The sequence below is a fragment of the Myodes glareolus genome, chromosome 10 (assembly GCF_982192425.1).
Source record: "Myodes glareolus chromosome 10, mMyoGla1.1, whole genome shotgun sequence".
NCBI classification, from domain to species: domain Eukaryota; kingdom Metazoa; phylum Chordata; class Mammalia; order Rodentia; family Cricetidae; genus Myodes; species Myodes glareolus.
Genome location: NC_142035.1, coordinates 74,399,473 through 74,421,140, shown reverse-complemented (window position 1 = coordinate 74,421,140; position 21,668 = coordinate 74,399,473). Strand labels below are relative to the sequence as shown.

The following is a 21,668-nucleotide window of genomic DNA, read 5'->3' as shown; positions in this document are numbered from 1 at the left end:
TCTAATGCTCTCTTCCGGTATTCCAGGCACTGCATGCACTTGGTGTACAGACTTACAGGCAGGCAAACACCAGTACACAAAAATAATCTTAAAAAAAATAATCAAAACCCCCCCAAAGACATGTCCTACTAGTGCTGGGCCCGGTACGGCAGCACGGAGCGCTCTCCCTGTTTGTTCCCGCTACAATCGATGCCTCCCCCACAGCAAACCCTAGCGTACAGTCAACTCTTCTACAAACACTTCCTGAGCAGAAGGCTCAGAGCCAGCTACTCACACTGAAATGGGCCTTTGGCCCTAGTCATACAAGGACAGCTGCCAGTCTTTCTCAATAGCTTCCAGGTTACTTCTATGCTCGTGTGCATTAGTCTCTGTTATTACTAAATGATTTGGGATTTGGGGTACCAAGGATCAAATATGCAATCTTTAACACGCTAATCAAGCCCTTGATCATGGATCTACATTTCCAGGGCTATACCTAATGACTCTTTCCAACAATCTGTCCTGAAGCCTAAACTTAACACTTTTGTTGTTTTCTAGAAAGGGCCTCATTTAGCCCAAATTGGCTGTCAGACGGCTGTAGCCAATGCTGACCTTGGACTCCTAATCTTCCAGCCCCCACCTCTTAGGTTATGGTATTTCAGGTGTTTGCAGACACTTCTGGCTAAACTTAAACGACTTTCTAGCCAGGTGCTGGCACGTGCCTCAAGGCAGAGATGGAGGGAAATGTCTGAATTTAAGGCTAGCCTGGTCTACAGAGGGAGTTCTAGGACAGCCAGAGCCACCCAGAAAAACCCTGTACCAGAAATAACAAGAACAATCTGAGCACATAACATAGCATACTTTATTTGTTTTTGAGACAGGGTCTCACTATGCATCCCTCAACAGCCTGGAAAGTCACTGTGTAGACCAGGCTGGCCTTGAACTTGGAGTCCTTCTTCCTCTGGAGTGCTGAATTAAAGGTGGCTCCCCACGCCCAGCACATTATTTCACTTGGAAACAAATCAACATTAGGATCATTTGTCGCACATCTTTGAAGAAGAAATCATCCTCAATTCAGCCATTATCTCTTTTTCTTTTCCAGGTGGGGTCTTGCGATGTAACCCAGGCTAGCCTGGGCCTCAGCCTTGAAGCGTTGGGATTTTCCGTGTGCTCCCAGGCCAGGCGCACTGCGCACTCTGCATCCTGCCGTCACTGTCCAGGGAGCCGGCGGGAGAGCACTCCAAGGTCACGGCTCTGCCTCTACAGTAATGTCCTCTCTAAAATACACACAGCCGTGCATAAAATATTCTGTTTTTTGAAGATAGGGTTTCTGTTTAACCCTGGCTGTTCTGGAACTTGCTCTGTAGACCAGGCTGGCTCCAACTCACAGAGTTCCACATGGCTCTGCCTCCCAAGTGCTGGGATTAAATGCGTTTGCCACCACTGCAACACTGCACCACCGTCTGTTTTTTTCTTTTTTAAACAGATCATCTGTACCACATCCAAAGCATTCTCATGGTCACACGCTGTGTTAGGAATTCTGGTCACTCAAATACTGGGGACTTGTCTTTCTTCTCTAGATTAGTGAGGTTGGGCTATTTTACCTGGAACACGTAAATCTAATTTCTGAATTAGAATACCATCAGCACATCTGGATTATTACACAGTGGATTATTCTCTTTCCTTTATACTAAACTATATACATCTATCGTTTCAGTGGTTTTTTGTTTTGTTTTGTTTTGTTTTGTTTTTGTTGTTTTTTAGACAGAGTTTCTCTGTAGCCCTGGCCTGGCTGTCCTGGAACTTGCTCTGTAGACCAGGCTGATCTCAAACTCACAGAAATCCACCTGCCTCTGCCTCCCAAGAACGGGGATTAAAGGCATGAGCCACTACTGCCCGGCCCTATCCTTGTTCTTTTAAGATGAACTCTTTAAACCGGCGGTAGGGGGACATGCCTTTAATCCCAGCACTCAGGAGGCAGAGGCAGGCGGATCTCTGTGAATTCGAGGCCAGCCTGGTCTACAAGAGTTAGTTCCAGGACAGGTTCCAAAGCTACAGAGAAACCCTATCTCAAAAACAAAACAAAACAAAACCAAAAACAACAACAACAAAAAAGATGGACTCTTTATTACCCAGGCTGCTTCTTAATTCTTGGGTAAAAACAATCTTCCAGCCAGGCAGTGGTGGCGCACGCCTGTAATCCCAGCACTGAGGAGGCAGAGTTAGGTGGATCTCTGTGAGTTCGAGGCCAGCCTGGTCTACAAGAGCTAGATCTAGGACAGCCTCTAAAACTACAGAGAAACCCTGTCTCAAAAAACCAAAATAAATAAATAAATAAAATCTTCCTACCTTTCAAGTAACTGAAGCTACAGGGGCTTATGACTTCTCAATGCCTAGTGTGTGTGTGTGTGTGTGTGTGTGTGTGTGTGTGTGTGTCTTTTATTGTTTAGATGCAAGAGATAGATCCCAGGGCCTTGTGCATACTAGACAATCACTAACCACTGGACTACATCCCAACCAACAAAACAAGCATTTAAAAATAAAGTTCTATCCAACGGGTATGATGGCAAAGGCCTCTAATCCTGGCATGTGTGAAGTAGAGGCAGGAGGATTCATTTAAGTCTGGAGTCGGCTTGTTCTACATAGCAAGTTCCAGGCCAGTCAGAGAGACACAGAGAGAGATGCTGCTTCAAAAATAATAATAAAAAATTAGACAAAATATATTATCAAGTAACTCTGCTGAAGAACAAAAGGGCTCGGCAATAAACGGATGGAGGTGGGGAAGGAGTGGAACAGGACACTGTATGGCTATAGACAGCCTGGTCATAAAACACCAACAAGAGGCAGGCATTAGTGGTGCACACCTTTAATGCCAGCACTGGGGAGGCAGAGGCAGGCAGATCTCTGTGAGTTTAGGCCAGCCAGGACTACAGAGCTAGTTCCACAGATAGGGCTAATGGAGAAACTTTGTCTTGAAAATAGAAGGAAAAAAACCAAAAACGGTCCCAGGGAAGAATACCTGGAGGAATGCTGTAAGGGGGGCAAGGGAACAAGTCATGGCTTACGTGCCAGCCTGGGGTATCTGAGAAGGAATGACCCACAAGAAAGGTCCCAGGCTCCTTGGGAGAACTGGCTCCTCCAAGCCGATGTAGCAGGAGCAGAGACAGTGGCAGTCAACGGATGAAAGCTAGACGCTACCTATAAACTCAAGAGAACAAATGCTTCTTGAGTTTGTAAACTTGCACTCGTAAATACAACCCTCAGAGCAGAGCTCAGTGCGCCCTTCCGAGAGTCCTTCTTCCCCTGGAACCAGTGCCGTTAAACAGGAGGGTACCACATGCCATTCTCCAGAGCAGGGCACTGCAACAGCGGGCTTCTGAGGACATGAGGGGGAGCTGCGGCAGCTGTGCGCCTCAGGGGCGGAGAAGGAGCTTACTGAGGATTGTGTCATAGTAAGGACAGAACACCATCTTGTTATAGTTGACCAGGCGCACAAATTTCACTGCAATTTCTTCCAGCTCTTTCTGAATGGGACCCAAGCCCCCTGGCACCGTAGGCAGTAGCTTCTGATGACCAGAGGCAAGGTATGTCTCCAAGAACGTCAAAATTCGGGACTCTGTGGTGGAAAGAAGAGTGATCAGGGGTGTCTCCTTCAGGGTGACGTTAGACAAGTCTGACTAGGTTTCAGTTAGTTGACTTATCACCTTCTAGGGGAGGTCTTTCCAGTCACCCCTAGATCAAATCTGCAGAACTTTGCATTTCAGTGGGAAGAACACATAGGCACACAGGGAGGCTGCAGCATTGACAGGACACTAAGGCCAACAACTGGTCATGGCCACAGGGCACACACACAGAAAGAAAAGTAAAGCAGGAACAAGTTCAAATCTGGGGCTGAAGAGATGGCTCAGCCCTAAGAGCACTGACCTTTGAACACACACACACACACACACACACACACACGCACACACACATACACACACACACACACACACACACACACACACACACACACACACACACAAATCTAAGCTGGGCATGGCAGCACCACCTTTAAACCCAGCAGAGGTAAATGAATCTCTGTGAGTTAAAGACCAGCTAGACTTACAGAGACCTTGCCTCAATAAACAAACAGAATCTTAATATGCAGCTCCATGGTAGAGTGCATGCCCCTGGGTTCAACTTCCAAAGCTGAGAAGGTCAGAAGTAAAGAGGAGGAAGAGAAAGGACAATGGAGGAGGATTTCCCACTAACTTAAGCTGTTTTACCCTCAGCACTGTTTCCTTCTGTGAGGCTCACAGTGGAAGACCACACAAGTGATCTAGTTGATACTTTTTTAGTAATTCTAGACATAAACAGATTTTTCAAACTGCCTGCCTTTTGAACTGGGCTATGCTCTCAAGCAGGAACCCACACCAACACTGGCAGCTGCGTATGACTTCTCTCTATTCCTGCGTATGACTCCTCTCTATTCCTAAAGGGATCAGTTATCCAAGGCTCCAGAGCTGGAAAGCCCATCTGGAAGTGGAGGTCTGCTGTGGAATATTAATTACTTTAGTTAGGCAAAGAGAAGATGTGTTTCATTTGTTTATGCTGCATTTGTTTAACTACAAAGATGTGTTGTTTTGCCTGCCTAAGGCACCTGATTGGTCTAATAAAAAGCTGAATGGCCAATAGCTAGGCAGCAGAGGGATAGGTGGAGCTGGGGGGCAGAGAGTAGGAAGAGGAATCTAGGCTCAGAATGGGAAGAGAATGAAGGCGAATGAGAGGGAGACTCCGGGGGCCACTCAGGCAGCCACCAGACAGACATACAGAAGGAAAGAAAGGCAAAAAGGCCCAAGGCAAAAGGGAAATGAAAAAGAAACAGGTTAAATACAGTTATAAGGGCTATCAGGACAAGCACAAGATAAGGCCGGGCATTTCACAGCTGATAACAAGTCTCCGGGTCATGATTTAGAAGCTGGTTGGTGGCCCCCCAAAAAGCCTGCTGCAGAGGCAGGTGTCACTGCCACCAGGACCGTGTCTGTAGCTGGTGCTGCTGTCAGGAAACATGGAAGATGGAGAGACAAGGGCAGCATGGCGGCTTCAGGCTGGGCCTTCCCTGCTTGAGTACAAAGCTCCATGATTTGCAGAAGCCTTCTCCTCAGCAACCCACAGATTACACTGTGGAGAAAGCAGGCTTGACGAGAACTATCTTCATTTTTAAAAAATTCACATTATTTATTTTGTATGAAATATTACTGAGTAACAAGGATCTAAGTCAAGGCCTGTGACACTAAAGTTGGAATCTTATGATTCTGATCCTTGCCCGTCCTTCTAGATAGACTATCACACTGGTGTGACCTAACCCGCTCCTAAGCCAGCAGCACTCAACAGCATAATCCACCAAACCCTCTAGAGTTTGTTGCTATAGCTGTTATTTGGTTGGGTTTTTAATTTATTTACTTGTTTGTTTGTTCATTTATTGTTGTTGTTGTTTGTTTTTGAGGCAGGGATCCTAGCTATCCTGGAACTCGCGCTGTAGACCAGGCTTATCTTGAACTCACAGAGATCCTCCTGCTTCTGTCTCCCGAGTGCTGGAATGAAAGGCGTGTGCTACCACTGACGGGCCTTTGTTGGCTGTTTTGAGGCAGGGTCTCTTTATGGGGTTGGCCTACAACTTACTGTGTAGAGCAGGCTGGCCTTGAATTCCTGAGTGCTGGGTTAAAGGCCTGCACCAAATATCTAGCCCTCTCAGTTTTCTTCTGAGAACCTGTCTTCCAGCCCCTCTCTCCTGTTGTTTTTGCTATTGTTATCTTTTGTTAAATTTTATTTTGTTTTTAAATGAGCTATACATTTCCCCCCACTGACCTTCTTTCCTCCCTTCTCCCCTTTTACCCTCCCCCATTGGAGGGGTCAACACAAGCTAAGATTTTCTTGGAAGAGGAACCTCAACTGAGAAAATGCCTCCATCAGATTGCCTGCAGGCAGGTCTGAGGGGCATTTGTTTCTCTGTGTGTGCGTCTCTGTCTCTCTGTCTCTCTCTCTTTCTCTCTCTCTCTCCTCAAGACAGAGTTTCTCAGTGCAGTCCTGGCTGTCCTGGGGTTCTCTGTATGAAGCTAGCCTCAAACTCAGAGATCACATGCCTCTGCTCTCCAGTGCTAGGATTAAAGGTGCACCATCAACCCTGGCCATTTCTCGGTTAACGATTAATGTGGGATACCCCAGCAAACTGTGATTGGTGCCTCCCTGAGAGGTAGTCTTTGGCTATATAAGAAAGCAGGCTGAGCAAGCCATGTAGTTCAAGCCAGTAAACAGCATTCCTCTATGGCTCTTGCTTTAGTTCCTGCCTCTAAGTCCTTGCCCAGAGTTTCTGTCCTGACTTCCCTCAGTGATAGAGTGGGACCTGACAATTCTAAGACGAACTAAATCCTCTTCTTCCCAAAGAGGCTTTTGGTCATGGTATTCATCACATCAATAGAAAGGAACTAAGACACCCTCTGAGTGACTGTCCCCCAAACGTACCCACAATCCTGCGAATGGGGTCATCAGGACTGGCCAGGGCCTGAACCTGACCCTTGAGCACAGTCTCCTTATTGGTGGAGAATGGGGAGGATCCACATAGGGAGAGGCAGCTTCTCACCTCCAGGCACACTTTCTCCCCAATGGAAGTCAGAGCATCCTCCAGATGGAAGGAACTAGAACAGAGAAGGAAAAGGGAGCTAGGAAAACAAAGGCCTCATGATACAAAGTGCTTATCACTTGCCCTGTCCTGGCAAGATGGACAGCACTGAGTTTTGTGGGGACTGTGGCTTTCTTCCCTGCTCCTTCACCTCCTAGACTGTGCATCCCTGGCTAATCATACCAAGGTGGATCTTGTTTGTCTGTCTGTTGACAGGGTCTCATGGAGCTCAGTTCGTCTACAACTTACTATACAGCTGAGGACAACCTTGAACTTTGGATGCTCCTGCCTCTGCTTCCCAAGTGCTGGGATTACAGCTGTGAGATACCACATCAGGTTTGATAGCACTGGGGATGAGGGCTACGCGCATGTTACACACATACATGTTAGACGTGCACTCACCAACAGAGCTACATCCCCAGGCCTCAGAGCACGAGGTCTTGCTCATGCCAATGTGACAAAGTAAGCTTGGGACCGACTTATATCTTCCAACACCTCAGAGGAACACACAGAAACCAGAAATTCGGTAGCTACAGGACAAGAGTAGGGATAAAACCCTTTCATTGAGTCCTCCTTTGCATCTTGGTTTCTTTTCCCCATGTGGAGATCAAGCCCAGAACCTCATTCATGGTAAACACTCTGCCAAGTGTATGTCTCCAACCCTCTGCACCTGCTTTGTTTGGGTTTTTTAGACAGGTTCTCAGGTAGCCAAAGTTAGCCATGAATTCCTGGTCCTCTTGTTTTACCTTTTAGGTGCCGGGATCACAGGTATTCACCACCATGACCAGCTTACATTAGATATTTTTAGAAGAAACAATCCAGAAGAAAAAACAAATATCCTTGCCTCCTTGGGAGGAGCTGTGAGACAGGCTTCTGCTGGTGCCCCTGTGGGTGCTCTCTTCCCAGCTGCTGACTCACAGCTGTCTGTGGTTACAAAGCAGCAGTCTCTGGGTCAAGAGCCTCTGTCCTACAGGACTCCTGGAAGTAGGAAGCAAGGCCCAGGACTCGCTGCTGCTGCTGCTCCGTACAGCCCGAGCAGCCAGTGCTCCCAAGGAAGTCTGCTCTGGCAGGAAATGGAAGGGACAGCATAATGCTGAATCTGGGGACAGCATCAGGTTAGGCCTCAGATCAGCAGTGTCCTTGGCTGAGTCAACCGTCTGTCACAGTGTCTGAATATGGCCCACATGGCACTGACCACACCTACACACTGTTCAAACTCAGTAGTACAATCTGTTCCTTTTGTAAGGATGAGCCAGTGGTGGCTCATAACTTGAATCCCAGCACTCAGGAGGCAGCGCAAGCAGGTGGATCTCAGTGAGTGTGAGGCCAGCCTGGTCTACAAAGTGAGTTCCAGGATAGCCAGCGCTACACACAAAAAAAACCAAAACAAAACAAAACAAAAAACCAAAAGAACCCTGTCTCAAAAAACAAAAACAGCCAGGCGGTGGTGTTGCACGCCTTTAACTCGGGAGGCAGGGGCAGGCGGATTTCTGTGAGTTCGAGGCCAGCCTGGGTTACAAGAGCTAGTTCCAGGACAGGCTCCAAAGCTACAGAGAAACTCTGCCTCGAAAAACCAAAACCAAAACCAAACAAACAAAAACAAAACAACAACAAAGAACAAAAACAAAACCAGTAAGCTCCCTCTCTTCCTGCTGCCTGTGAATCTAGACGTAGAACTCCTGGTTCTTTTTCCAGCACCATGTCTGCTTGCATGCTACCATGCTCCCCCGCACCTCCCATGATGACAGTGGACAGAACCTCTGAACTGTAAGCCAGTCCCAACTAAATGTTTTTCTTTGTAAGAGTCATGTCTCTTCATAGCAGTAGAACCCTGACTCAGAGAGCTAAGGAGGTTGGGGTGCCTCTTAGAATCTCTGCATGAGGCCTTGTCAAACCCAGGGCTTCCTGGAACTATTCAAAGCTACCCTCTGTGCTGTGAATCATGGGAGTCACATCTGGCTGTATCCAGGGAGCACCTGCTAGAGATTTTACAATGTGAGGTTTGAGACATGATCAAATGACACATTCTCGTGGCGGGCACACTCCTAGGAGGTGTGTGCACAGGGCAGGGAGGTCATGTTATGGGTGTGCCCTGGAGGGTAAAGTTTGTTTCTTCTGAGATCTTTCTTTTCCAAGAGCCACACTGGACCAACTGGTTGTCCTGGGGCCAAGGCATAGGTTACATTGGTTTTGTAAGGCTGTGGTTTTCACTGCAAGTTGGCAGTAAAAGCAATTCAGTTGGTGGAAGTCGGTAGGGTGTTTTGTTTATTGGTTGGTAAATAAGACTAGGTTAGAAAGAAAGAGGTTAACACAGGGTAAGCTCCACTTTGGGAGCCGGCTATTCAATTCCGTGTGCGTGAGAGTGTACTGGATTCAGCAGAAACTGAATTGCTCACTGTGGGTCCTGAGCACAGACATCTGGAACCACAATCCTAAGAGTCTTATTAAGTCTACTGCTCCCTAAAACTTAGGGCATGACAGCCATGACTGAACTGCAGGTAGGCAAAACCTTTTCTAAGCTCCTCAAGGCCTTGCACCGGGAAACTCCCATGGTGCACTACAATTCCATCCACTGTAGGGTCCCAGCCACTTACGGCAGATGCATGTCCATTAGCAGAATCTTCACTGTCATCTTGAGTTTCTCAGCAAAGTCAGCCTGGCCAGAGATTCCAGGTGCAGCAGTGCTGAATGTGACGAGGAGCACCGCTCCCAGGACCGCCAGCTGCTCCAGCTGCAGTTGGAGCTCTTGGAAACGAGACTGGTCCATCAAAAGGGTCTGCAATGAACACACACGTCACCGCCGAGCAGAGACTCACGCTGGCCAGCAGACGGCAGTGGCGCCACACCTCCGCCTGCTCTGTGGAGACCTTCCATCCGTCATTCCTTTCGGGGACGGCAGAGCTCTAAGCATCCGCTGAGGCAGGCCTGGAGACAGATCCTGACTACTCCTTCACAGCAGTGTGACCTCAGGCAAGCTTCCTTTACTCTCTGAGGCTATGCAAAAATCGGGTTCTCTTTGTACAGCTCCTTGAAAGATGAAGAAACCCAACCAGCAGGGGCGTGGCTGAGAGCCACAATTTTAGTAGAAGGTACAGTGGTAAGCAGGGAAGATGGAGCTAGAGTGGCCAATACCATCCCATGTGTCCAGGGCCGATGGTCCCAGATTTGAAAGGTAAACATCCAAATCCTGTTACCCTATCTTTGTCCCCACAAACCAGGAAGTCCCCCGTGCCGACGAAGGGGAGGAGTTCCTTGAAGCAGAGCTTACGATTATTCATCTTAGTACACACAGCACAAAGGAGACTGGCACTGGGCAAGCTGGGCACGGTGGCTCCGCCTCTAAACTCCACCCTCTGCCCGTCCACAAACACACTCAGAAGGCTGAGTCAGGAGAACTGCTGAGTAGCAGGCCAGCCTGGGATACGACAAACAACCAATAACAACAACCACCTCAGTTAGGGAGAGAAAGAAGACAATAAAAAATGACAAAGTGAGCACAACTGAGGGCCACACCCTGCCCCGAACGAAGGTGGACTGCCTCTCGCATTAAAGAACAGTCTTTTCCTGCCAGAGACACCAGAGTTAAAGAGCCCAGATCCCAGCTACAGGAGCCGGCGAGGGCTGAGAGAAGAGCAGCAGGAAGGTTAAGTGGATGTTGATTGATTCAGTTAAGAGGTTTTTGATTGTTTTCTTTTCTTTTGGAGGATTAGGGGGGTATGGAGACAGGGTCTCACCATGTAGCTCTGGCTGTCCTGGAGCTTACATTGTAGATCAGGCTGGCCCTGGACGCACAGAGATCCACCTGCCTCTGCCTCCAAAGCACTGGGATTAAAAATGTGCACCACCACCCACACCTGCCTTAGATCTGAGTTTTACAGGCTAATCAAACAAGCTTTAGAAACCTGCTTTTCTGTAAGAAGCTAATCCAAGATATTGGCAATTTAGGGTCAAACCAGATGGAGTGGACTACGTTTGTAACCTTGGCATTGGGAAGGCGGAGTCAGGAGGACCAGCTAGAGTTTGGGGCTAGCCTAGGCTGTAGTGTTGAAAAAAAAAAAACAAAGCAAAATGGAGTCAGAGCCCAAACTTCTTAGCAGATAAACTATCTCTGAAGACTGCAAGGCCTCCGTCATCAACAGCTTTGCTATAACAGACTTTCCAGTGGCCTCTGTCTCATTGCTAATGTGACTATGACTGTGATACCACTTGACTTGGGCAGGACCTGACTTAAGGATGCAAAAGCTCTCCACGACTAAATGCCAAGAACAGATGTGCAGTCCCAGGGAAAACCACCAAGAGCTTTCCTGCCGCTCCCCAGAGCCACACTTTCCAACAAGCCAGCAGCACCCTGAGGGCCCGCTCACATACCAGCAGGTAAAGCTTACAGCTTCTGAAAGAAAAAAACAAGGAACACGAGACAGAGATTCATAGATGCTGCAAGGGCTAAAGCTAGAAACAGGAACAGGGGTCCTCAAAGAAGACTGAGGAAGCCACACACCAGATTAGTTATGCCAGAAAAATGGAGACTCCCTCACCACTCTTCCCTTGGAATGACTACTGCAACTACAAGTACTCAGAAAAGCCCTGGATACGGCCAGGAGAGCTGAAGCTACAGTGTGCACAAGATGCAGTGCGGAAAGAAGCTGGATGCACAACAGCCAACGTGGAAACAGTCACAGTGTTTGGCTGAGAAGGAAACACAGTGTGTGCACACAGCGGGATACTGACATGACTGCATGGATGAGCCCTGAGAAGGAAACGCAGTGTGTGCACACAGCGCGATACTGACATGACCGCATGGATGAGCCCTGAGAAGGAAACGCAGTGTGTGCACACAGCACAATACTGACATGACCACATGGATGAGCCTTGAAGGAAGACATCGTGAGAGCAAAGTCAGACACAAAAAGATAAATGCGGCATGATTCTACGTAAAGCAATAGGACAGACTGGGCCTGTTATCATAGCACTGGGAAGGCTGAGACTGGGAGTTTAAAGGCAATCTGGGCTACATGAGACCCTGTCAGAAAAAGCCAAAACAAATAAGATAAAAACAAAGTCTCAGAGTGATGAAATGCACAGATTTGCAGTAAAATGGTAATTGCCAGAGCCATGAGGGATTAGATTGGGAATTTCTGTCTGCCTTACTTTTTATTGCTGTGAAGAGACACCGTGGCCAAGGCAGCTCATATAAACAAGCATTCAACTGGGGGCTTACTTATAATTTCAGAGGATTAGTTCATTATCATCATGGTGGGAAGCAGACAGGCATGGTGCTGAACCAGGAGCTGAAGACACTGGGCCCGGCATGGGCTTCTGAAATCAAGCTCAATGGCTCAGTTGTGGAATAATCTTTTTGTACACGATGAAGATGTCACTCTAATTGGTTTAATAAAAAGCTGACTGATCAATAGCTAGGCAGAATTTCCAGACTCAGGGGACACTAGAAAGAAGAAGGGCAGAGATGCCAGGAGAGGCAGAGTGAAAGTGGAGTGATCGGACGTTTAAAAAAGGAATCCCACACTAGCTCAGAACTAAGAAATAGGCTGGTGTTTATTAAAAGGTAAAATTTACAAAGTCAGGATTCTCTGCTTGAACGACAGATAAAGATCAGATCCAATGCAAACTGAACAACAAATGGGGTCCAGGGGAAAACAGAGAGGAAGGGGCTGAACACGCTTCCATATCCAAGTAAATAGTCTATGAGGCCATGCCCCAATATGTGGGTAGTTGCTAGCTATACACCTTCCGGCAGCTGCAGAGCACGCAGGATGGGAAATGTGGAGATGAGGTAATAAAGCCATGAGGCAGAAAGTAAATTAATAGAAATGGCTTAATTTAAGTTATAAGAGCTAGCTAAAAAACAAGCCCAAACTATCAGTCAAACTTTCTTCTCTTCTCTTCTCTTCTCTTCTCTTCTCTTCTCTTCTCTTCTCTTCTCTTCTCTTCTCTTCTCTTCTCTTCTCTTTCTTCTCCTCTCCTCTCCTCTCCTCTCCTCTCCTCTCCTCTCCTCTCCTCTCCTCTCCTCTCCTCTCCTCTCTTCTCTTCTCTTTTCTTTTCTGTTTTGTTTTTAGAGACAGGGTTTCTCTGTAGCTTTGGAGCCTGTCCTGAAACTAGCTCTGTAGACCAGGCTGGCCTCGAACTCACAGAGATCCGCCTGCCTCTGCCTCCCGAGTGCAAGGATTAAAGCTGTGTATCATTGCCCAGCTCAGTCAAACTTTCTTACTTAACAAGTTTCCATGTCATTATTGGGGAGCTGACAGTCCTGACAAAAACATTTGACTACAAATGATGTACAACATGGGAGCTCAAATATCCAAACATACGGCCTGAAGGAGTAAAAAAGAGTTTGGGACAAAGAGTGAGATGTAGTTTCCTAGTCCTATAGTCTCTCAGGTGGGCTGGTGCTCAGTGGCATATGGGGTGAGGCTACTGCTGCTGCCTGCAGGTTGATGCCATCTGCCAGGACTATACGCCAGCACCATTCACTAAGTTTAACTGTGCAGTGGCAGACAGAGTACGCTGCAGACGCTCAGTAAAGACAGATGCATATGGAAACAAACCTCTAGACAGGTTACAGTATGTTTTAAGAAATGTGCATTGGCTTAAAAAAGAAAAGACAATGGATATAGACAGCCATAGAAAAAAGTAGTTTATTAATAATAAGATAAAGTCTTTAAAGAAAACAATAATATAAAAAGGACAAGCCACATAGAGATGGAAAACACACAGGGAGTCTGGATCCTGTGTGGTGTTATTTGTGGGCTTCATATTTTTTGACTGCTGCTAAGCAAACAATAGCTGCTGAGAGACACTGGATTATAAAAATACTAAATAAAATGAACCAATATATTTTTTATATTTTTTTAAAGATTTATTTATTGTGTATACAGTGTTCTGTCTGTATGTGCACATGCAGGCTACAAGAAGGTGCCAGACCTTACTATGGATGGTTGTGAGCCACCATGTGATTGCTGGGAATTGAACTCAGGACCTCTGGAAAAGCAGCCTGTGCTCTTAACCGCTGAGCCATCTCTCCAGCCCCAAACAATATATTTTAAAAATGTCTTCAGAATGGAAGTCAAAAAATGTTATGTTGGAGAAGCAGTTACGCTTTTGTTTCTACAGAAAATGAAAAGCGGAGGATTCACCTAAGAAGATCAGATTTGACCAGAGAAGACCCTCTGAAAATCCTGGCTACAGACATAAAGAAATAAATCTATAAAACCTACAAGACAGGTGATGTATATTTTATCTGCTCAAACATAAAACAAAAAAAATCATCTCTGGCTGGCTCGTGTACAATGCACAATCCAAACTCGTGTTAATGCAGATATGTATGTTACCTTTGAAAATTTGTGTGTTTTCAGAACAAAGGGTGAGACATCAGTGAAAATGGCTGGCCCAGGTGACCCAGCCTCTCAGAGCACCTCAGTTGCAGTTTCCCCAGAGTTCTACATCCAAAACAGCTGATGGTCCAGTCTCACAGACTATTCTAGCCAGGACTTGACCATTATCCTGTAGGGTCTGAAAATTGAGGGCCCATTCCTACACTGTCTAGTGGTCAAAAAATTCTGAGCAACCTACAAGATGCAATTTGCACCTTCCACACAGGAGATGGTTGCCTCGCTCTTTGATAGTAAAACAACCTGATGCCATTCTAATGAGTGGCCAGGATATGCTAATGTCATTCTGCTCCTTCTATTATAAATTAGGAGGTTGCCTGGGAAAGAGATGTTTTCAGTCTACATGATAAAATAGGCAAAGACATGACAAAATCGGTATAGATGTGACCTAAGTCATTCCCCTGCTACCTAGAAAACAATGCTAATAAAGTTTGTGTTACCTGCTCCCCTCAGTTTACCTTGATATAAAAGATGCTTGGAAAATAAACACAGGTGATTTTAAAATTTAAATGATCATTAAAACTCCCTCCCAATACTGTCGTGTAAATTGTGTCTTCATTTATTTCCACACCTCCACTCTGGTATGAGAGATAATTTATGTCTGGGCTGGTCCCTAACATAATGGCACCCAACATGGGGCTGATAGGTGACCACTGAAAAACACGGAAGAGTGACCAGACATACAGAGGAGAACGTGAGGAAACCGCAAAAAAATTATACCACAGGTGGATCGGTGACTAATGAGTGCTCAAAAATAAATAGTAAAATTTAAAAGGAGAGAGATGCAAGAAATAAAAGTCTGGAGTAAAAATTTGTAAATAATAAATATAACTATGGGACAAGGCAGAAGAATCAAATGGTTATACAACTGATTGGAGATATAAAGGACAGGGGAGCCCAAGTACAGCAGCATCAGATACAAAAATTATTTAAATTTACAGAGCAGCTATGCCCTCGGTTTTCCAAGCGCAGGACTTTAGATGCTGTGACATGGAAAGAAGTCGGGATAAAGATTCAACAACGTTATTACAATTATGAATCAGAAAGCGTTTCTGCAGATATGCTTCATTTCTGGATGCTAATACAGAAAAGGTTGGACTTAAATCCCAAACAGCAGGAGATACTTCCCTGTGAGCCAGTTAGAAGGGAGATGATACCCTCCACGTCACTGGAGGAGTTGCTAGATGAATTTATTAAACTGAGTGTTTACAATCAGTCAGAGCCTAATGACTGAGAGAACTATAAAGAGGAGTCTTCAATTCCCTTGTTAATAAACCAGCAACGCTGAGAGACAGGGGCGTGATGATAAAATTCAAAAGGAGATAAAAGGCTTAAAAGAGGTGGTAACCTCAGTCCCGGAGACTAAAAACTCTGCAGTTTCACGACTCTTACCAGAAGAGTAATTCTCTTTCTACCATCATAGCTGGTTTAGATCCGCCTACAGTTCAAACAACTGCAAAGCTGAGGCAGACGGCCAACATTAGAAAATAAGTCTCCTTTACAAGCTTGTATCAGAGAAGCTGCTAATAGAGGGGGAGAAATGCAAGGATTTCAATTATTTCCTGTAATAGAGCAAAGAGAAGCTCAAAAAAGTCTGCTTAGTATACATACTACCATATCATTTAAGTTACTCAAAAAATTAAAAACTGCTTGTGCTCAGTACGGTCAATGGCTCCATTACTCAGATGCTATTTAAAAAATATAGCAATAAAAGCTCTGTCCCCAGGGGATTAAAAGCAGAAAGTCAAAGCTTGCCTGTCAGAAAAACCCCATCTATTGTAAAAAAACAAACTTGCAAAACAATGTCAGGCCACAGCTGAGAGAAACAGGGCTCAACAAGTTTCTATTTCATATGAAATGCTTGCAGGTAAGGGACCTCATACAGGGGCAAATCAACATATGTCCAAATAAATACAACTGCCAAAAAGGCCTAAAATAGGCTTCCATCTTCTAAAAACCAGGCTAAGAAATTGTCTAATATAAGACAAGGACCAAATAAATTTTTTCAAAACTTTGTCTCCAGACTAACACAGACATCTAACAGGTTAATTGGAGACACAAGCAGGACAGTTAGTAGTTAAACAGCTAGCCTTTAAAAACACTAATGCTGTATATAAAGCAGCTCTATGGCCTTTGAAAAAGCAGGGTAACAGTGTAAATTATATTCAAATTTGCATGGATATCAGCCAATTGTATACACTCAGGGTCCCTCAAAGATTACAGTAGGCATCAGTCTAAAAACCATGATGGCCACCAGAGATGGGTTGGGGTTTTTGGCCATTCCACTGGTTATGGATGTTTATCATCATTTAAGGGAGTTGTTATTGGTCATGATCAGGAAAAAACTGAAGAAAAGAGATTAGATTCAGGGATTTCATTCTGAAAAGAAAAAGGGGGAACACAGAACTGACAGGATAAAAGGGTGGATTACTGAATCTACTTTTAAACTAAAAAAGCAACTACTAGTCTTAAATATTTTACTGTAGTGTGAAATTTTGTATAATAATAGAAATCTAAGGTTATTTTTGTTATATATTTTGTATTTATGTTTATACTCTTGTTTAAGATATTTTGGTATACTGATACAAATTAAAAGGTCATTTTTGTTAGAACATACTGAACAAACATTTCTACCCTTTTTTTTTGGTTTGTTTGTTTGTTTGTTTGTTTGTTTTTCAAGACAGGATTTCTCTGTGGCTTCGGCGCCTGTCCTGGTAGAGCTCCTGTGGACTGGGCTGGCCTTGAACTCACAAAGATCCACCTGCCTGTCTCCTGAGTGCTGGGATTAAAGGCATGTGCTACCACCAACCAGTACATTTCTACTCTTGTCTAAGGTATTATACCTAAGGAGCTCATTTAACAATGTAATGTAAATTCCTAGACATTGAAAGTTATTACTACAAATTATTTAAGATAATAAAAAATGCAGGTTAGTAGTTAGTCACCAATAACGATCAAACTCGTTGTCATGTTAGATATGTTTTTAAGGTCAAACACATATATTTTAGATAGACAGGTGGTCTTCAAACACTTCAGAGATCTACAGAATATGGCATTTAAAATATTTAATATGTTTTAATAATATAAGGCTTTTCATGACAGTGAGACACGTCTGCTCCTGGTAGCACCAATCTACTTCAGATATGATGGGCACTGAAGAATCTCCATATGGAGTTTGCTTTCTTTGTGGCAAAAGGTAGTCACTGGGTAAAATACTATCCTTGCCTTGACTTCTGACTGTATTCTCTCCAAATTGGACGAGCAGAACACAAAAGGAAGCAACTGCTGAACTTTGTCAAGACAAGACACTACAGTCCTTCAAAATTCCTGCTTCACAGAGAAGTCTGTCAGATATTCTAGGCCTGTAGGCCAAAGATGATGTCCCAACATTACAGAGGAACCTTGGGTGACTGTCCAGGCAATCAGATGTCTCTGTAATTTCTATAGTTTTAGAAGTTGTTTGCTCTGCACTTCCGGTTTACTCAAGTAATATTTTATCCTTCTCACATCTCTGGAGTTGAAGAAGAGATAGTTATATAATTACAGTTTTCTTTGTTACTAAATTCAAAACAAACAATCTTACATAACAGAAATTTATAAAGGTAAAAAAAATAAAAGTTTAAGTTCTTTATATAGAAAGATGTTTTAAGATTTAAAAAGATATTTTTAGGATGTATTACTAAAAAGATATTTTTAGTAATACAAGTTATGACAAAAAATGGTTCAGGTATAAAACTTTAGACTAAAATAGGATAGATGATAGATAGATACAGTGCTTTCTCCAAATCTGCGAAATGCAAATGGACTGGACACTGTGAATGTAATTCTTACTTGATAATTGTTGATACTGTATATAATTTTACTATATTATAGTCAAAATCCTTCTTTTTTGTTTAGACAAAAAAGGGGGAATGTTGTGGAATAATCTTTTTGTACACTGTGAAGATGTCACTCTGATTGGTTTAATAAAAAGCTGATTGGTCAATAGCTTGGTGAGATCTCTAGGCACAGAGAATGCTTGAAAGAAGAAGGACAGAGACACCAGGAAATGCAGAACAAGTAGGATGGAAAATATGGAGATGAGGTAATAAAGTCATGAGGCAGAAAGTAAATTAATAGAAATGGATTAATCTAAGTTAATATGAGCTAGCTAGAAACAAGCCTAAGTTATTGGCTGAACTTTCATAATTAATAAGTCTGCATGTCATTATTGGGGAGTTGACGGTCTCGATGAAAAGATCTGACTGCACTCAGTGATTAAGAGAATTGGCTGCTTTTGACTTGGGTTTGATTCCCATCACCCCCATGGTGGCTCACAACTGCCTATAACTCTAGCTCCAGGGGATCTACTGCTCTCTTCTTACCTCTGTGGGTATTACATATACCCACATAGACACAGACATAGGCACACATAATTATGAAATAATAAATCTTTTTTTTTTTAAGAAAAAAAAAGCAACCTCAAAACTCACTTCCCTGTGACATACCTCCTCAAACAAAGCTATACCTTTTAATCCTTTCCAAACAGTTCATAAAAACGTATAAACCTATGGGGTCATTTTCATTCAAACCAACGCATTGACTGATGATGGGTAGTTTCATCATCTGTGGGGATGGAAACATTCTGCAATGAGAATATTTGCACAATGGTGTGCGTTTTTAATTGCCACTCAACTGTATACTCAGAAATGGTAAAAAATGGTGAGCCAGGTGTAGTGGCGCACACCTTTAATCCCAGCACTTGGGAGGCAGAGGCAGACAGACCTCTGTGAGTTCAAGGCCAGTCTGGTCTATATAGTTTGCTCTAGGGCTATCAGAGAAACCCTGTCTTGAAAAACCAAAAGAAAGAAAGAAATGGTAAAAATGGTATAAAAGCACAATGGGGCCTTCAAGATGGCTCACCAGGTAAAAGCACTTGCCACCAAGCATGACCACCTAAGTTTGAGCCCACAAGGCAATGGTGGAAGAAGAGAACAATTTCTGAAAGCTGTTCGTCAACCACACACCCCACACACCTCCCATGACAGCATAAACAATGTAAAAACAAGTAATTCTTTATACAACAAAAAATAAAATGATTAAGTACTGGTCCATGCCATTAAGTTTCCCATTATATTCCCCAGAGAAGACAGACACAAAAGGCCCAAGCTGAACACTGCATTTGTAGGAACTATCAGAGCAGGCAAGTACAGAGACCAAAGCAGAACTGGAAGGAGGAGAAAAGCACGCTGATTACCTATGCCTGTGAAGGTAGCACTGCCTGAGTCTGAGACACACCAGAAGCCACTGAGCTCCATAAGGTAAGGAGGGATTAGATCCACAGTCATTGTAGCATGATTCACAACAACCAAATATGGAACCAGCCTAGATGTCCATCAGCAGCGGAGGGAATAAGGAAAATGTGTTTCATATACACAAGGACATTTCATTCAGCCATAAAGAAGAACAAAATCAGCCCGGCATGTGACACATACCTGCAATCTCAGCATTCAGGAAGCATCAGCAAGTGAATCTGAGTCCAAAGCCACTGGACTATGCAGTGAATTCCAGGCCACCCAGTACTACATAGTAAGAACCTCTCTGTGTGTGGAGAGAGAGACTCAGAAATAATCACACTTCTCTCTCATAGGCACAATCTTCACAGAGATGTGTGTGTTTTGAAGGAAGAAGGGGCTCAAAAGGAGAGAGAAAGCTGGGCATGGTACGTACATCTTTGATCTCAGCACTAGGAGGCAGAGACAGGCGTATCTCTGAGAGTTGGAGGCTAGCCTGGTTTACAGAGCAAGTTCCAGGACAGCTAAGGGTACACAGAGAGAGACCCTGCCATGAAGAGAGAAGTGGGGGGTAGTGAGGGGAACAAGAGAGAATAAAGGGGGAAGGGAAAGAGACCATACTGCAAGTTTTCTCATGTGAAGACTGTACCTAGATACAAACACACACAGCAGGGGGATTACAGGGAAAGGAAGGGGACAAGAGGAAGAGAGAGAAAGAGAAGGATGGTAACAGAGATGAATATGAGCAAAGTGCAGTAATATATATGAAAGCGTCACAATGAAACCATTATTTTGTACATAGAAACACTCATAAAGAAGTAATTACAATTCCAAATGAAAAGAAGACATTTTGTTCTGTGGTTTATATCAGAATATCATGGTTCTTTCAGAAAAGCTGCGCTGTGTGAGACAAAGTCTGAATGGTTAAGTGCCAGTAGCACCTACCTCGGGGAAAGGTCTCCGGAAGTGGTCCCATTTTAGAAGCTTCAGGTAGGCATAATTCTGGACAGAAACAGGGGTCAGCACTGGAGCATCCCCTGAGCCAGCAGCCCCTCCCCCAGCTGGCAGGGCATGTTTGTACTTCTGAGTCAAAAGGTCATTTGAGGCCTCCTCCAGCCACTGGGTGACAAAGTCCAGGGAGTCTGTGGAAAACAGGGCTGTGTTCATCACTCTGACACTTGCAAGGACACTTCTAGAAATTGCCTTAAGGAAGAGCAGTCCAACAGTGAAATTCAGGATGGAAAATGAACTTTGGAATCCACAGAACTCAATCCAGATCACAGTATTGCTCAGTGCTAGCTTCATGACCTCAGACAAGTCTATCTGAATAGAAGGTGGTGGCGCACACCTTTAATCCCAGCACTCAGGAGGCTGAGGCAGGAGGATCTCTGTGACTATGAGGCCAGCCTGGTCTATAAAGCAAGTTCCAGGGCAGCCACAGCCAGGACCGTTACACAGAGAAGCCTGTACTGAGAAACAGCACGAGAAGCACCTGCTGCTGGAGCTCAGGAGCCAGTCTGCCCCTTCCTTCCTGTCTTCTCTCGTTCTGACCACTGCATCAGGTGACTGCAGCTCTGAGGGATGGTCCCCAGACAAACAGGACAAGACAACAGCTGGAGTACCCTGTGTACACGTGTACTGAGGGCTTGTATCAGTCAGGATTGCTCACGGCCTGGTGTCTGCTGTGTAACTCACCGCATGGGGAGCACTGTGGGGCTTTCTTTAGCCAAGTAACACAGCAGGTCCCCCATAAGAACACAGTTTGGAGTAAAAAGTGTCTCGGGAGAGCTGCATCCCTGTGGAGGCCTCCTTCAGAGCACACAGGCAGCTGGGGCTACAGAGGCTGGCAGTTCTTCCCAGGTACAAGATGCTCTGCACAAAGTACTTGCTTTGGTCCTGACTGCTGAGCTGCAGAGCCTCACCCTGCCTTTAGCCTTCTAGAGACAGCCTTTCTCTGTGGCTCCAGGCTTTGGAAACCTCAGTGGACAAGTACTAGACTCTGATGACCAGAGAGAGTCTAGGCAGGCTCCTGTTCAGCAATTCACTGCAACTGAGCTCCTGGGGCATGACTCCATCATGCTCCAGCCTGAGGCCGTGTCCCCAGGTGCCTCCAGAGAGACAGAATGGTGTGTCAGTCAATCTCCTTCCACTACTTCTAGTCTCTCTTTCCACCCTGGTCCCAAGCATCCACCCGAGGATGCAGGAATTAACTTTTGGGGCCACTGAATTAAGAAACCTGGTCAGGCAAGAAGAACTATTCAGAGACAGTCATTTCCATCTCATCAGCAAAGCTGTGCTATGTGACATTCAAGCACGCTGCACCTGAAAACACAGCGAGTCTAGACTCCTCAG

At 44.9% G+C, this 21,668-nt stretch overlaps 1 protein-coding gene across 3 annotated transcripts in view; it reads right to left on the bottom strand.

The window, feature by feature from the left end:
* Nucleotides 1-819: 819 nt before the first annotated feature.
* The window catches only part of Tcp11l1 (t-complex 11 like 1), a 50,124-nt gene continuing 29,275 nt past the window's right edge, over nucleotides 820-21,668 (bottom strand). For all 3 annotated transcript variants that reach the window (XM_087911342.1, XM_087911341.1, XM_087911343.1), the window contains 4 exons: nucleotides 20,262-20,458; nucleotides 9,232-9,413; nucleotides 6,481-6,653; nucleotides 820-3,595 (listed from right to left, as the gene is read on the bottom strand). In XM_087911342.1, coding sequence (XP_087767468.1) covers nucleotides 3,393-3,595; nucleotides 6,481-6,653; nucleotides 9,232-9,413; nucleotides 20,262-20,458 — 755 coding nt within the window. In that variant the 3' untranslated portion in view covers nucleotides 820-3,392. The remainder of the gene's footprint in view (nucleotides 3,596-6,480; nucleotides 6,654-9,231; nucleotides 9,414-20,261; nucleotides 20,459-21,668) is intronic.